This window comes from Arabidopsis thaliana, chromosome 3, assembly GCF_000001735.4.
Source record: "Arabidopsis thaliana chromosome 3, partial sequence".
NCBI lineage: Eukaryota > Viridiplantae > Streptophyta > Magnoliopsida > Brassicales > Brassicaceae > Arabidopsis > Arabidopsis thaliana.
This window is the reverse complement of record NC_003074.8, coordinates 1,958,426-1,972,619: the sequence shown is the minus strand read 5'-3', so window position 1 is coordinate 1,972,619 and position 14,194 is coordinate 1,958,426. Positions and strand designations below refer to the sequence as shown.

Genomic DNA, 14,194 nt, shown 5'->3' with positions numbered 1-14,194 from the left:
CATCACATTATTATTTAAATTTGTCTTCAAGTTTTTATTTCGCATAGCACATATATAAAGAAAACGCTTCGTTCAAACTCGTCTGTGAACTCCATAAAACTTATTAAAAAATCCGTCCAAAAAAATATATAGTATAGTTTGGATCGCATGAAAACATATCTAAACATAAGTCTTTGTTAGGGGTCGGATTGGGCCCTTCTCAAGTAGTTCATCAGCTCGCCCTTCTCAAGAAGCTCGTTAGCTCGCTCCACTTCGTCAAGCTCTTCAGATCGCCTTTAAGCTCTTCAAACTCGACTCGTCCTCAAGCTCCTCAGCTCGTCTTCAAGCTCTTCCCATCACTCAGCGACCATTTCCTCGCCTAGCTGTCAGCTAGTCAGCTCGTCCAACTCCTCGTCTAGCTATCAGCTCATCCCTCGTCAACTACCTGCCGACCTACCTCCAATGACGGCCTAGCTCACTTATTCTAATATGAACTACGTGTGGCTTGATCCCTTTCTAAGGGTACGTAGGCAACCTTTTACAAGGTTCAGCTATAAAACGAATAAACTCTATTCTTCCTCGGACATCAAGTTCGTCTTCCGGCCTCAAGCTCGCCTTTCATCTACAATCAGCTCGTTCTTACTCCATCTATGCTCGTTGAAGAAATCATCCTTTGTAATCCGTCCAATTCGCCTAAGTCGCAGGCTCGTCTTTAATAGAAAGATTCTTCCTTCCCTAGAGATCCCATTTTCGTACTTGTGTGATTCGTGCATCAACAGTTGGCGCGCCAGGTAGGGGGATAGCTCGAAGTGGCTTGATCCCTTTCTAAGGGTACGTAGGCAACCTTTTACAAGGTTCAGCTATAAAACGAATAAACTCTATTCTTCCTCGGACATCAAGTTCGTCTTCCGGCATCAAGCTCGCCTTTCATCTACAATCAGCTCGTTCTTACTCCATCTATGCTCGTTGAAGAAATCATCCTTTGTAATCCGTCCAATTCGCCTAAGTCGCAGGCTCGTCTTTAATAGAAAGATTCTTCCTTCCCTAGAGATCCCATTTTCGTACTTGTGTGATTCGTGCATCAACAGTTGGCGCGCCAGGTAGGGGGATAGCTCGAAGATATCTCTCAAAACTACGACCCCGCGACGAAGCAAAGTGATAACAAACAGACTACATGGAGCATTCGATACCGACTCGTCAGGCTCTGGAAGTAAAACGACAACGTCGATCCCCGGGAGAGCCAGTCACTCGACCTCTTCATTCGATATCGCAGCATGTTCTCCGACAAGAAAAGGACTTCAAGGAACTATCGACCCCATCATCCTAGGCGATGACACTTCCAGCCCGGCAGTCAGGACAATAACACTGACCAACGAGGAAGTGCCGCCGATCAAAGAGGAACATCCCATAACCTCATTAAACATACCGACCTCGTTATCACTCACGCCTAACCAAGAACAAGAGGAGAAGTCATCAGGCGGGCGTCACTTGGAGAACCTCGACGATGACACTCCCAGCTCGGCAGCTCGGACGATAACGTCAGCGCACGGGAAGACAACTCAAATAAAGGAAGAATACTACTCGGTATGTAAAAAAATTTTATTATTACTTTTTCAACCTAGTTATTTGCAGGTAAAAAAATCATTACTTTTTAAAAAGGCTAGCAGACGAATCAACACGGTATGCTATTAACTAAAACCAAAATAAAAATAAAACTTAGTGGTTTTCCAAAAATAAAAAACAGTGAGCGGATGACAGTTGTCAAAAGCAGCACATGGTTTTACTTACTTTCCCGGTTTAAAGAAAGAAGCAAACCCTAGTTTTAGAGCATCTTTCTTTCTTTCTTTCTTTTTCCCGTCGCTTTTAAAGCATCTTTCTTATCCGTCGCAGTTCATCTTCCTAACTCCATCTCTATAAAAGAAAAACCCCGGCAACAATGGCCAAAAAATCTAAGCGAAACCAAAATAATAAAGGAAAGACGAAGATTCCCCAGAGAGTTGAAGTGTTTGGTGTGAATGATCCAGTAACCAGATTTGGTTGGACTATCATGGCTTTTCTCTGCGTTTTTGGAGCTGTGGGTGCTGTGAATGCCTTGGAGATCCAGATGGATGTCTCTTATCTGGTAATGTTTGTTGTAGCTATCTATGTGATTCCAGTCTTGCATTCCATTTTCTCTGAAGCTCCATCTCCAGTTTACAGAGCACATCGATGGGTGAGAACTGTTATCCCTCTCATACTGCTTACCATAATCTACTTTACTGTCTTCAATTTCCAAACCCTTGCAGCATCTGTTTTGATCATATCAGTGGTTTTTGGAATTTTCGTGTTGGTTCAGTTGGTTTTCCCTGTAGAAAGATTTTACTTTTTTTATGTAGTGCTCATTTTGTTATTTGGATGCTGCTCAGCTGTATTTGCTGGTCAGTATGATCCCAAAACCCAGCCATTTGGGTTCTGCCTATTAACTCTCTTTGTTTTTGAAATGTTTTTCTACTTTTTCTACTATCCTGGGCCTACTAATAGGGCATTCAAATTCTATTAGATTACTCTCAAAATGATTGTCAGATCTAATTCACAAGAGACTTTTTTTGCATGTATAAATATCTGGATATTTAAGCATGACTTAGACTATCTATTTTTTTTTTTATAAATTATATTAGTTGATCTTGTTAGTTTGGTTAGGAAGGTATTAAAATATTACAAAGTGGATTTTTTTCTTAAATGACCGCTACACTGCTTATCTCGAATTTGGAATATTTCCATACTAATGTTTGGGAGTAGCCATATAGCCTATTGTTGGACTACCATCATAATATAAACTGTTAGGGTCTAATCTAGATTTTCGATATAAATGTGATATTTGTTTTAGGAAAGCTCGAACCCTTGGAGAGTGTTTTAGCACATCCCAAATCTCACTAATTACGGATAACTATGTATATATCTATTTTTAGATCTCTTATATTTGAAAACTAGCTAGATAGATTTTTTGAGACAAATCATTACCATTCAAAGCACCTCATATCTAACTAGATGAATGTGGTAGATGCAACTCTTTTTTTTTCTTTATTAGAAATTTAGGATACAGTCTTTATTAGTGAGACGCTATAACTCAACGGAATATTGTTGTGACCAACATTTACCTAATTCGTATCCTTACAATCTCAAGATGGCAGCATAGTAAACGTTGGATATATGCTTTATCTTCTTCTTTTTATATCCAAAATATATAACGTTGTTTACCGTAATGCCGTCGAAAATGAGTATCATAGGGGAACTTTTTTGTAGACGTTGACAATTCAGTAGGGACCTCAAGAATACAGAAGAAGGAACAAAATAAGGAATGCTTCTGATTCATTGTCCATTGACGAGAGAACTTATTGGCCTTTTGCATGTAAACTAATAAATACATATCTTTTTTTTTGTCTAAAAAATAAATACATATCTTAAGTGTCGTCTTTCCACTAAGCAGATTTCTCACCTGTGCAAATATTGTCCCTCTAAGAAAAACCTTTTCTTTATGTAAACATTGTCCCTAATCATGTTTTCCAATTATGTCTTGGATACTAGAAAAAATTCGAAAAGACACTCATATTTTTATATACATCCCAATATAAAAATTTTTATCCTACACTAGAAAACACATATAAAATAGAAATGGCGATGCATGTGAAGATATGATAAATTAAGTCTAGGCCTCCGTTATGACCCGAAACAAAATTTCTAAACCGACCGAGCCAGTTTTGAAAAGTATCCAACCCTATTAACTCATCATAAAAGTGTTTATTTTCTAATTTTCAGCTCAATATATGTCAATTCTTATAAAAGCCCCCAATATGAATACCAGTTAAAAAAAAAAAAATGAATACCAGTTACCACGCAGTTGCCCAACGTAAAACTACGATTTCTCTATTATAGCATTAATTATTAGTAAACAAAAATTGTGTAGACTATGATTAATTTAGGGTTTGAAAACTTACCTAAACATAAAATGAACAAGCGGATGAATTTTACAACTCCTAATACATTTGGTAATCATATTAAATTATTCTACTATATGAATTAAGCTTATTAAACTAAACAATGTCTTTATCCAAGAAGAAATTAAGTACTGATGATGCTGACCGGATGTCAAAAGAAAAAAAAAGTATTGACCAAAAAGTCCAAAAAAAATTGTTGCCGTTGGGGAAGAATCGCGACCTTCAATCCCGTCGCTGTCATCTTCTTTATATTCTTATTTTTTTATTTTTTATTTTTTACAGAAATCATCTTACTTTATATAAAAGACAAAATACATGCGCTTTTAGGGTTGTTTTATTGTTTACTGAAGGAGTAAATAAGTAAATGTTTATCTACAGAAAAAAAATTAAGATTACCACATCAAATTGTGTTACTTAGTACTATTAATATAAAATTTTAAAAAGGAAAATGATTACCACTACTCATTATTGGAATACCCTGGATACTTATTAGGTTTTTTCATTATTTGTTTAAAGTAAATTTTTTTGTCTGATTTTTTTTCTTTCTAAACTATAAAAATTCAAATAATTCGGGTCAATTCTGAAATTACAAAATACAAATTATGCATAAATACATGTAAACAAAAACATCATTTGTATGCTTCAATACGAACCTTATGAAAAAAAATCCATTGGTATAACTAATTAAATTAAAGTTTCACACAAATACAACTGAAAAAAAAAGAGAGGGACGAATGCACGTGCATAAACGACAAACAATGAATGAAAATGGTAAAAAAGATTTTATTTTTCTTATAAAACAACCCACGGTGCCACTCCTATTTCCTCTCGCTCTTCTTTCTCCACCATTTTCAGATCCATTTCTAAGCTTCTTCCTTTCCCTTTCCCTTTCTACATTGTCAATGGTTAATTTTGGGGATTTTGTTTTCGGGGTTTATCACTTTGTTTACCAGTTTGTTCTCCATCCCATTTACCAGTATGTTATGCGTCCTATCTTCCTCTTTGTTTACCAGTTTGTTCTCCATCCCATTTACCAGTATCTTATGCGTCCTATCTTCCTCTTTATATTGAGACCTATTTACTTGGGTATCAATAGGGTTTTGGGAGGGATCTCGTGGTTGTATGGGTTTAGATACACTCTGATGGTGCAAGGTATACTTTGTTACTGGAGAACGTTTCTATACTTTGAGAGATCAAGTTTGTGGGAAAAGTTTGTAGAGAAACATGAGAGAAATCACGAAAAATCTTATTTAATCCCACTTTTGTGGACTATGAATGGGGTTTTCCTTATCTTTATCATCCTTCTGGTTTTTGCTGCAACTCTTGCGGGAGAAGCCAATATGAGGAAAGTTTTTAATATTCAAGGACAGATTGGAGTTAACTTTTATTGTCTAGGTAAGAGTACCGGGGAAGTATCAATTTTAAGGTTAATGGTTTATATAAGTGACCATGTTGCAGATAACGTCGACAGCAAGCGGTGAATAAAATGTTCTTTAGCAATATCATACCCCAACATATGAAGATCCCAAGTACTCTACAATGATAGGCTTCACAATAATGGGTGAATATAGATAAGGCTACAGAAGCTATCCCATCTATGAACCCTAAATCATTCCCCACATAGCAAAGTTTCATAAGACTAACAACGCTTAGATAACTACACACAAAGCATGAAGCAACATTCATTTCAGCTACCGATTTATCTGCAACAGGATCACTTATATAAACCATTAACCTTAAAACTGATACTTCCCCGGTACTCTTACCTAGACAATAAAAGTTAACTCCAATCTGTCCTTGAATATTAAAAACTTTCCTCATATTGGCTTCTACCGCAAGAGTTGCAGCCAAAACCAGAAGGATGATAAAGATAAGGAAAACCCCATTCATAGTCCACAAAAGTGGGATTAAATAAGATTTTTCGTGATTTCTCTCATGTTTCTCTACAAACTTTTCCCACAAACTTGATCGCTCAAAGTATAGAAACGCTCTCCAGTAACAAAGTATACCTTGCACCATCAGAGTGTATCTAAACCCATACAACCACGAGATCCCTCCCAAAACCCTATTGATTCCCAAGTAAATAGGTCTCAATATAAAGAGGAAGATAGGACGCATAACATACTGGTAAATGGGATGGAGAACAAACTGGTAAACAAAGAGGAAGATAGGACGCATAACATACTGGTAAATGGGATGGAGAACAAACTGGTAAACAAAGTGATAAACCCCGAAAACAAAATCCCCAAAATTAACCATTGACAATGTAGAAAGGGAAAGGGAAAGGAAGAAGCTTAGAAATGGATCTGAAAATGGTGGAGAAAGAAGAGCGAGAGGAAATAGGAGTGGCACCGTGGGTTGTTTTATAAGAAAAATAAAATCTTTTTTACCATTTTCATTCATTGTTTGTCGTTTATGCACGTGCATTCGTCCCTCTTTTTTTTTTCAGTTGTATTTGTGTGAAACTTTAATTTAATTAGTTATGCCAATGGATTTTTTTTCATAAGGTTCGTATTGAAGCATACAAATGATGTTTTTGTTTACATGTATTTATGCATAATTTGTATTTTGTAATTTCAAAATTGACCCGAATTATTTGAATTTTTATAGTTTAGAAAGAAAAAAAAATCAGACAAAAAAATTTACTTTAAACAAATAATGATAAAACCTAATAAGTATCCAGGGTATTCCAATAATGAGTAGTGGTAATCATTTTCCTTTTTAAAATTTTATATTAATAGTACTAAGTAACACAATTTGATGTGGTAATCTTAATTTTTTTTCTGTAGATAAACATTTACTTATTTACTCCTTCAGTAAACAATAAAACAACCCTAAAAGCCCCTGTATTTTGTCTTTTATATAAAGTAAGATGATTTCTGTAAAAAATAAAAAATAAAAAAATAAGAATATAAAGAAGATGACAGCGACGGGATTGAAGGTCGCGATTCTTCCCCAACGGCAACAATTTTTTTTGGACTTTTTGGTCAATACTTTTTTTTTCTTTTGACATCCGGTCAGCATCATCAGTACTTAATTTCTTCTTGGATAAAGACATTGTTTAGTTTAATAAGCTTAATTCATATAGTAGAATAATTTAATATGATTACCAAATGTATTGGGAGTTGTAAAATTCATCCGCTTGTTCATTTTATGTTTAGGTAAGTTTTCAAACCCTAAATTAATCATAGTCTACACAATTTTTGTTTACTAATAATTAATGCTATAATAGAGAAATCGTAGTTTTACGTTGGGCAACTGCGTGGTAACTGGTATTCATTTTTTTTTTTTTTAACTGGTATTCATATTGGGGGCTTTTATAAGAATTGACATATATTGAGCTGAAAATTAGAAAATAAACACTTTTATGATGAGTTTATAGGGTTGGATACTTTTCAAAACTGGTTCGGTCGGTTTAGAAATTTTGTTTCGGGTCATAACGGAGGCCTAGACTTAATTTATCATATCTTCACATGCATCGCCATTTCTATTTTATATGTGTTTTCTAGTGTAGGATAAAAAAATTTTATATTGGGATGTATATAAAAATATGAGTGTCTTTTCGAATTTTGTCTAGTATCCAAGACATAATTGGAAAACATGATTAGGGACAATGTTTACATAAAGAAAAGGTTTTTCTTAGAGGGACAATATTTGCACAGGTGAGAAATCTGCTTAGTGGAAAGACGACACTTAAGATATGTATTTATCTTTTAGACAAAAAAAAAGATATGTATTTATTAGTTTACATGCAAAAGGCCAATAAGTTCTCTCGTCAATGGACAATGAATCAGAAGCATTCCTTATTTTGTTCCTTCTTCTGTAATCTTGAGGTCCCTACTGAATTGTCAACGTCTACAAAAAAGTTCCCCTATGATACTCATTTTCGACGGCATTACGGTAAACAACGTTATATATTTTGGATATAAAAAGAAGAAGATAAAGCATATATCCAACGTTTACTATGCTGCCATCTTGAGATTGTAAGGATACGAATTAGGTAAATGTTGGTCACAACAATATTCCGTTGAGTTATAGCGTCTCACTAATAAAGACTGTATCCTAAATTTCTAATAAAGAAAAAAAAAGAGTTGCATCTACCACATTCATCTAGTTAGATATGAGGTGCTTTGAATGGTAATGATTTGTCTCAAAAAATCTATCTAGCTAGTTTTCAAATATAAGAGATCTAAAAATAGATATATGCATAGTTATCCGTAATTAGTGAGATTTGGGATGTGCTAAAACACTCTCCAAGGGTTCGAGCTTTCCTAAAACAAATATCACATTTATATCGAAAATCTAGATTAGACCCTAACAGTTTATATTATGATGGTAGTCCAACAATAGGCTATATGGCTACTCCCAAACATTAGTATGGAAATATTCCAAATTCGAGATAAGCAGTGTAGCGGTCATTTAAGAAAAAAATCCACTTTGTAATATTTTAATACCTTCCTAACCAAACTAACCAGATCAACTAATATAATTTATAAAAAAAAAAATAGATAGTCTAAGTCATGCTTAAATATCCAGATATTTATACATGCAAAAAAAGTCTCTTGTGAATTAGATCTGACAATCATTTTGAGAGTAATCTAATAGAAACTGAATGCCCTATTAGTAGGCCCAGGATAGTTGAAAAAGTAGAAAAACATTTCAAAAACAAAGAGAGTTAATAGGCAGAACCCAAATGGCTGGGTTTTGGGATCATACTGACCAGCAAATACAGCTGAGCAGCATCCAAATAACAAAATGAGCACTACATAAAAAAAGTAAAATCCTTCTAGAGGGAAAACCAACTGAACCAACACGAAAATTCCAAAAACCACTGATATGATCAAAACAGATGCTGCAAGGGTTTGGAAATTGAAGACAGTAAAGTAGATGATGGTCAGTATGAGAGGGATAACAGTTCTCACCCATCGATGTGCTCTGTGAACTACTTGAGAAGGACAAGCTACTTGAGACGGACGAGCTACTTGAGACGGGCGAGCTACTCTTTGTCTCTAAGTGTCCTGGCCGAATCCCCCTCGTGACAGGACATGCTATTCCGTATTTATAGCACTATGCGTGTAGGGCATTCATCGAAGGATTTGACGAAACTACCCTTCGCCTTAATACTCCTTGGTTTGGAACTTATTTTGGGTTTTTGACTTGGGTTTGGGCATTGGGCCAAGTAGGCTTAATCTGTCGTCCGAAGAAACCAAAGATGTCGAAACTATTGATTCCGTCGAAACGGTGCGAGCGCGGAGCTCGGCTTAATCTGTCGTCCGAAGAAACCAAAGATGTCGAAACTATTGATTCCGTCGAAACGGTGCGAGCGCGGAGCTCGGCTTAATCTGTCGTCCGACGAAACCAAAGTTGTCGAAACTTCCGTCGAAGCGGTGCGAGCTCGGCTTAATCTGTCGTCCGACGAAACCAAAGTTGTCGAAACTATTGATTTCGTCGAAGCGGTGCGAGGAGCTCGGCTTAATCTGTCGTCCGACGAAACCAAAGTTGTCGAAACTATTGATTCCGTCGAAGCGGTGCGAGCGCGGAGCTCGGCTTAATCTGTCGTCCGACGAAACCAAAGTTGTCGAAACTTCCGTCGAAGCGGTGCGAGCTCGGCTTAATCTGTCGTCCGACGAAACCAAAGTTGTCGAAACTATTGATTTCGTCGAAGCGGTGCGAGGAGCTCGGCTTAATCTGTCGTCCGACGAAACCAAAGTTGTCGAAACTATTGATTCCGTCGAAGTGGTGCGAGCTCGGCTTAATCTGTCGTCCGACGAAACCAAAGTTGTCGAAACTATTGATTCTGTCGAAGCGGTGCGAGCGCGGAGCTCGGCTTAATCTGTCGTCCGACGAAACCAAAGTTTGTCGAAACTATTGATTCCGTCGAAACGGTGCGAGCGCGGAGCTCGGCTTAGCACTCCCTTAAGTGTAGGTTTTATCCAAGACCGTTTTACCGATACATGGCATACTTAAGGGGTTCGTGCGTTCGTTTATCGATCGAATGCCGGGCCAGGACACCGATGTAAATTAGCTCGATCGCTACGAGGTCCAGCGGAACCCTTTTTAAGAATACTGACGAATTGAATTACGACAAAAACGAAAATTTTACTTATCTCAACGCAAGAGTTTGTGGTACGATCGAGTTTTGACGGTCGAGTTCGTTGATACAATTATCGAAAAGACGATGCTCAATGTCTGCCCTAGTTCTTGTCAGTTCGTTCGTCCGACGTGACGTTATGCTAAGCGGCATCGTTTTCTTCGTTTTAGTGGGATGGCGTTGGAACGAGATCTCCGACGTTTTGAGTGACGATGTGAATTTTGCTGTTGTGGAGAGTTTGGCTTTTCTTCAGTTCGCCTAGCTCCAGCGGGTGCTGTTACTTTCACTCTGCAAGATGGCGCAAATGGCGTTTGGTTGGTTGCGTCATTGTGTACGTCCAGAGCCGTCTGGTTCTTTCGTTTAGCTTCTCGTAGCCTGCCGACATGATGTGTTTTGTTAGTCGTTTTGGTGTGGTCATTGCTTTGCGGTATTCGCTAAACATTGGCGTCAGTGTCGGATCGTCGATGTCGGATCATCGATATCTCTTATGGCGCATCCGACCTGATGGACCCTGGAGATGGCTCAATTGATTTGGGAGTGAAGGTCTTGCACTTGGTATCTCGTTTATAGCGGTCTGAGGAATTGCCGAGCTGGGTTGGTTTAAGACAACCTGAATTTCTTCGCGTAGGTTGGGTATGCGAATAACGACTCATGTGCATGCGGCTAATTTTATCTTGTATGTGCTCTTGGGCGGCGGTTAATAATCGCGTCGCGCTGCTTTAAATGATCGATGATGATGTTGAGTAGTTCTTCGCCGCGTTGGTTGGCTTTAGCCGTATCGTCCAGGCGATGAAATCGGCTAAGTGAAGCTTCTCCTTGGTCTTTTTGCAACGCTAGGTATTCAGGCGTGGGCGATAACGAGGTCGGTACAATAGATGACGCCGAGTAGTATTCTTCCTTTATTTGAGTTTTCCCGTGCGCTGACGTTATCGTCCGAGCTGCCGAGCTGGTAGTGTCATCGTCGAGGTTCTCCAAGTGACGTCCGCCTGATGACTTCTCCTCTTGTTCTTGGTTAGGCGTGAGTGATAACGAGGTCGGTATGTTTAATGAGGTTATGGGATGTTCCTCTTTAATCAGCGGCACTTCCTCGTTGGTCAGTGTTATTGTCCTGACTGCCGGGCTGGAAGTGTCATCGCCTAGGATGATGGGGTCGATAGTTCCTTGAAGTCCTTTTCTTGTCGAACATGCTGCGATATCGAATGAAGAGGTCGAGTGACTGGCTCTCCCGGGGATCGACGTTGTCGTTTTACTTCCAGAGCCTGACGAGTCGGTATCGAATGCTCCATGTAGTCTGTTTGTTGTCACTTTGCTTCGTCGCGGGGTCGTAGTTTTGAGAGATATCTTCGAGCTATCCCCCTACCTGGCGCGCCAACTGTTGATGCACGAATCACACAAGTACGAAAATGGGATCTCTAGGGAAGGAAGAATCTTTCTATTAAAGACGAGCCTGCGACTTAGGCGAATTGGACGGATTTCAAAGGATGATTTCTTCAACGAGCATTGATGGAGTAAGAACGAGCTGATTGTAGATGAAAGGCGAGCTTGAGGCCGGAAGACGAACTTAATGTCCGAGGAAGAATAGAGTTTATTCGTTTTATAGCTGAACCTTGTAAAAGGTTGCCTACGTACCCTTAGAAAGGGATCAAGCCACACGTAGTTCATATTAGAATAAGTGAGCTAGGCCGTCATTGGAGGTAGGTCGGCAGGTAGTTGACGAGGGATGAGCTATAGCTAGACGAGGAGTTGGACGAGCTGACTAGCTGACAGCTAGGCGGCGAGGACATGGTCGCTGTGATGGGAAGAGCTTGAAGACGAGCTGAGGAGCTTGAGGACGAGCCGAGGAGTTTGAAGAGCTGAAGAGCTTGACGAAGAGGAGCGAGCTGATGAACTACTTGAGAAGGGCCCAATCCGACCCCTAACAAAGACTTATGTTTAGATATGTTTTCATGCGATCCAAACTATACTATATATTTTTTTGGACGGATTTTTTAATAAGTTTTATGGAGTTCACAGACGAGTTTGAACGAAGCGTTTTCTTTATATATGTGCTATGCGAAATAAAAACTTGAAGACAAATTTAAATAATAATGTGATGTAGTAGGGCAATTGCATAATCGATAAATCCGGATAAGTGTGCCCCGATACAACAAAAGCAACAACGTTTACGAAAATTTAACAAGTCCAAAAGTAACAGACATGATAATAATATCCTCATTACAAAACTCAACACACGATCAAAATAAGTGAAACATAACATAAACCATAAACCCTCAAGTTTCAATACGTATCAGGAGATTTAATGGGGGGGGGGGTTAAAATCATATACTCCTCCTTGCCGAACTATTAGGGGTCGGATTGGGCCTACTTGGCCCAATGCCCAAACCCAAGTCAAAAGCCCAAAATAAGTTCCAAACCAAGGAGGAGTATTAAGGCGAAGGGTAGTTTCGTCAAATCCCTCGATGAATGCCCTACACGCGTAGTGCTATAAATACGGAATAGCATGTCATGTCGAAGGGGGGAATTCCGCCTGACACGCAGACACAGAGTAGCTCGCCTTTCTCAAGTAGCTCGTCAGCGAGCCCTTCTCAAGAAGCTCGTTAGCTCGCTCCTCTTCGACAAGCTTATCAACTCGTTCTCTTCACCAAGTCCCTCAGCTCGTCTTCAAGCTCTCCAACTCGTCTTTAAGCTCTTCAAACTCTTCAGATCGCCATTAAGCTCAACAAGCTGCTAAGCTCGTCTTCAAGCTCCTCAACTCGTCTTCAAGCTTCTCAGCTCGTCTTCATGCTCCACTCAACGACCATCTCCTCGTCTAGCTGTCATCTATACAGCTCGTCCAACTCCTCGTCTAGCTATCAGCTCATCCCTCGAAAACAAAACTCATCTACCTCCTCGCCTAGCGGCAGTTCGTCCATTGACTGCATAGTCCACCTATCTCGTCGTCCAGCTCGTCTAGACCTTCAGCAAACAACTCGGTTTATCCAACTCGTCTCTCTACCACGGTTCATCCAGCTTGTCGCACATCTGCCGGCTCGTCAACTACCTGCCGACCTACCTCCAATGACGGCCTAGCTCACTTATTCTAATATGAACTACGTGTGGCTTGACCCCTTTCTAATATGGACTACGTGTCGTCTCGCTTGACTATCACCGAGACAGCACATTGTCAGCTCGCCCGTCTCACGAAGATCGTCCGTCTCAAATAGCTCGTCAGCTCGTCCTTCTCAAGTAGCTCGTCAGCGAGCCCTTCTCAAGAAGCTCGTTAGCTCGCTCCTCTTCGTCAAGCTTATCAACTCGTTCTCTTCACCAAGTCCCCCAGCTCGTCTTCAAGCTCTCCAACTCGTCTTCAAGCTCTTCAGCTCGCCTTAAGCTCTTCAGCTCGCCTTTAAGCTCTTCAAACTCTTTAGCTCGCCCTTCTTACAAAAACAAAAAAGGATATCAATTATGTAGATCAAAACAAAAACAAAAAAGGACTTACAAGGACGTAGATATCAATTATGTAGATCAAAGAATAAGCAGTCCAAATTCCAGCGTTGATGAAACGAACTAACGATAGCCAAAACGGCATGTACTTGAAGGTCTTAGTCTCCGGCGGCATTTTGTCCTAATTGTTTCACGCATTAAAAACTTATCAAAACCAGTTTAATAGTTTACTTATCTATATATTCATCAATAAGTGAGAGCCAGAGAGAGAGAGAGAGCTTACTATGGTAAATAAAAGATAGATGATAACAATGTTGTAAACGTTGCAAACAACACCAATGAATGTATGCTTGCCGGCCGGATAAACTCCCAAATCCCCAGATAGTCATACAATAGACTGTTGCCACAAAACTAAACTCCAACGGAAGCAATAGATAAAAGAGTAATATCTGCACATCAACATCGACATCATCAAAATCAATATACAATATTTTTCTGGATTTGTTTTTTTTTTCTTTGGGATATTTCTATAGAATTTAGTCAAGATTGTGTTTGTTTGTTACCACCTTTTGTGCACCAGTCACCAATCCTTATTTTTATTATTAAATCTATTTTTGATACTATAATTCGTGATTTTCCTTTTAGTTTTATATATATATATACTTACAGAGATGCGAGCTTCATATTATTATTTTTATCTTTTTGAACACCAAAAAAATAGCCTCGTATT

At 38.9% G+C, this 14,194-nt stretch overlaps 2 protein-coding genes, 2 long non-coding RNA genes, 2 other non-coding genes and 2 pseudogenes across 9 annotated transcripts; 4 read left to right on the top strand and 4 right to left on the bottom strand.

The window, feature by feature from the left end:
• The first annotated feature begins 164 nt into the window (after positions 1 to 164).
• AT3G06437 lies at positions 165 to 1,623 on the top strand (annotated as a pseudogene). Its single transcript has one exon.
• AT3G06436 (uncharacterized protein) lies at positions 1,624 to 2,280 on the bottom strand (the record flags this gene model as incomplete). Its single annotated transcript, NM_001337655.1, has 4 exons — positions 1,624 to 1,671; positions 1,906 to 1,928; positions 2,008 to 2,215; positions 2,257 to 2,280. The coding sequence occupies 4 exons, from the start codon at positions 2,278 to 2,280 to the stop codon at positions 1,624 to 1,626; spliced, it is 303 nt and encodes a 100-aa protein (NP_001326700.1).
• AT3G06435 (uncharacterized protein) lies at positions 1,674 to 4,332 on the top strand. Of its 2 annotated transcripts, NM_001337654.1 has the most exons (2): positions 1,674 to 2,191; positions 3,262 to 4,332. In NM_001337654.1, exons 1-2 carry the CDS (start codon positions 1,916 to 1,918, stop codon positions 3,277 to 3,279), a joined length of 294 nt encoding a protein of 97 aa, NP_001326699.1. In that variant the 5' UTR covers positions 1,674 to 1,915; the 3' UTR covers positions 3,280 to 4,332. The 2 variants fall into 2 exon arrangements, with proteins under 2 accessions (NP_001326699.1, NP_974237.1); NM_202508.2 differs by having other exon boundaries at positions 1,836 to 3,584.
• Positions 4,333 to 4,533: 201 nt separating this feature from the next.
• Positions 4,534 to 5,306, top strand: AT3G01845. The gene is made up of 2 exons (NR_140865.1): positions 4,534 to 4,929; positions 5,088 to 5,306. It is a non-coding gene; the product is annotated as an other RNA (long non-coding RNA).
• On the bottom strand, positions 4,995 to 6,074 carry AT3G00220. The gene has a single exon (NR_143788.1). It is a non-coding gene; the product is annotated as an uncharacterized misc_RNA (transcript).
• AT3G01835 lies at positions 5,764 to 6,395 on the top strand. Its single transcript, NR_140864.1, has one exon. It is a non-coding gene; the product is annotated as an other RNA (long non-coding RNA).
• A 3,460-nt stretch (positions 6,396 to 9,855) lies between these two features.
• On the bottom strand, positions 9,856 to 12,117 carry AT3G00210. The gene has a single exon (NR_143787.1). It is a non-coding gene; the product is annotated as an uncharacterized misc_RNA (transcript).
• Positions 10,276 to 13,719, bottom strand: AT3G06433 (annotated as a pseudogene). Its single transcript has one exon.
• Positions 13,720 to 14,194: the final 475 nt, after the last annotated feature.

Bases quoted from the DNA above. Each gene is read 5' to 3' on its own strand.
- AT3G06435 (NM_202508.2), top strand. From the start codon at position 1,916: ATGGCCAAAAAATCTAAGCGAAACCAAAATAATAAAGGAAAGACGAAG.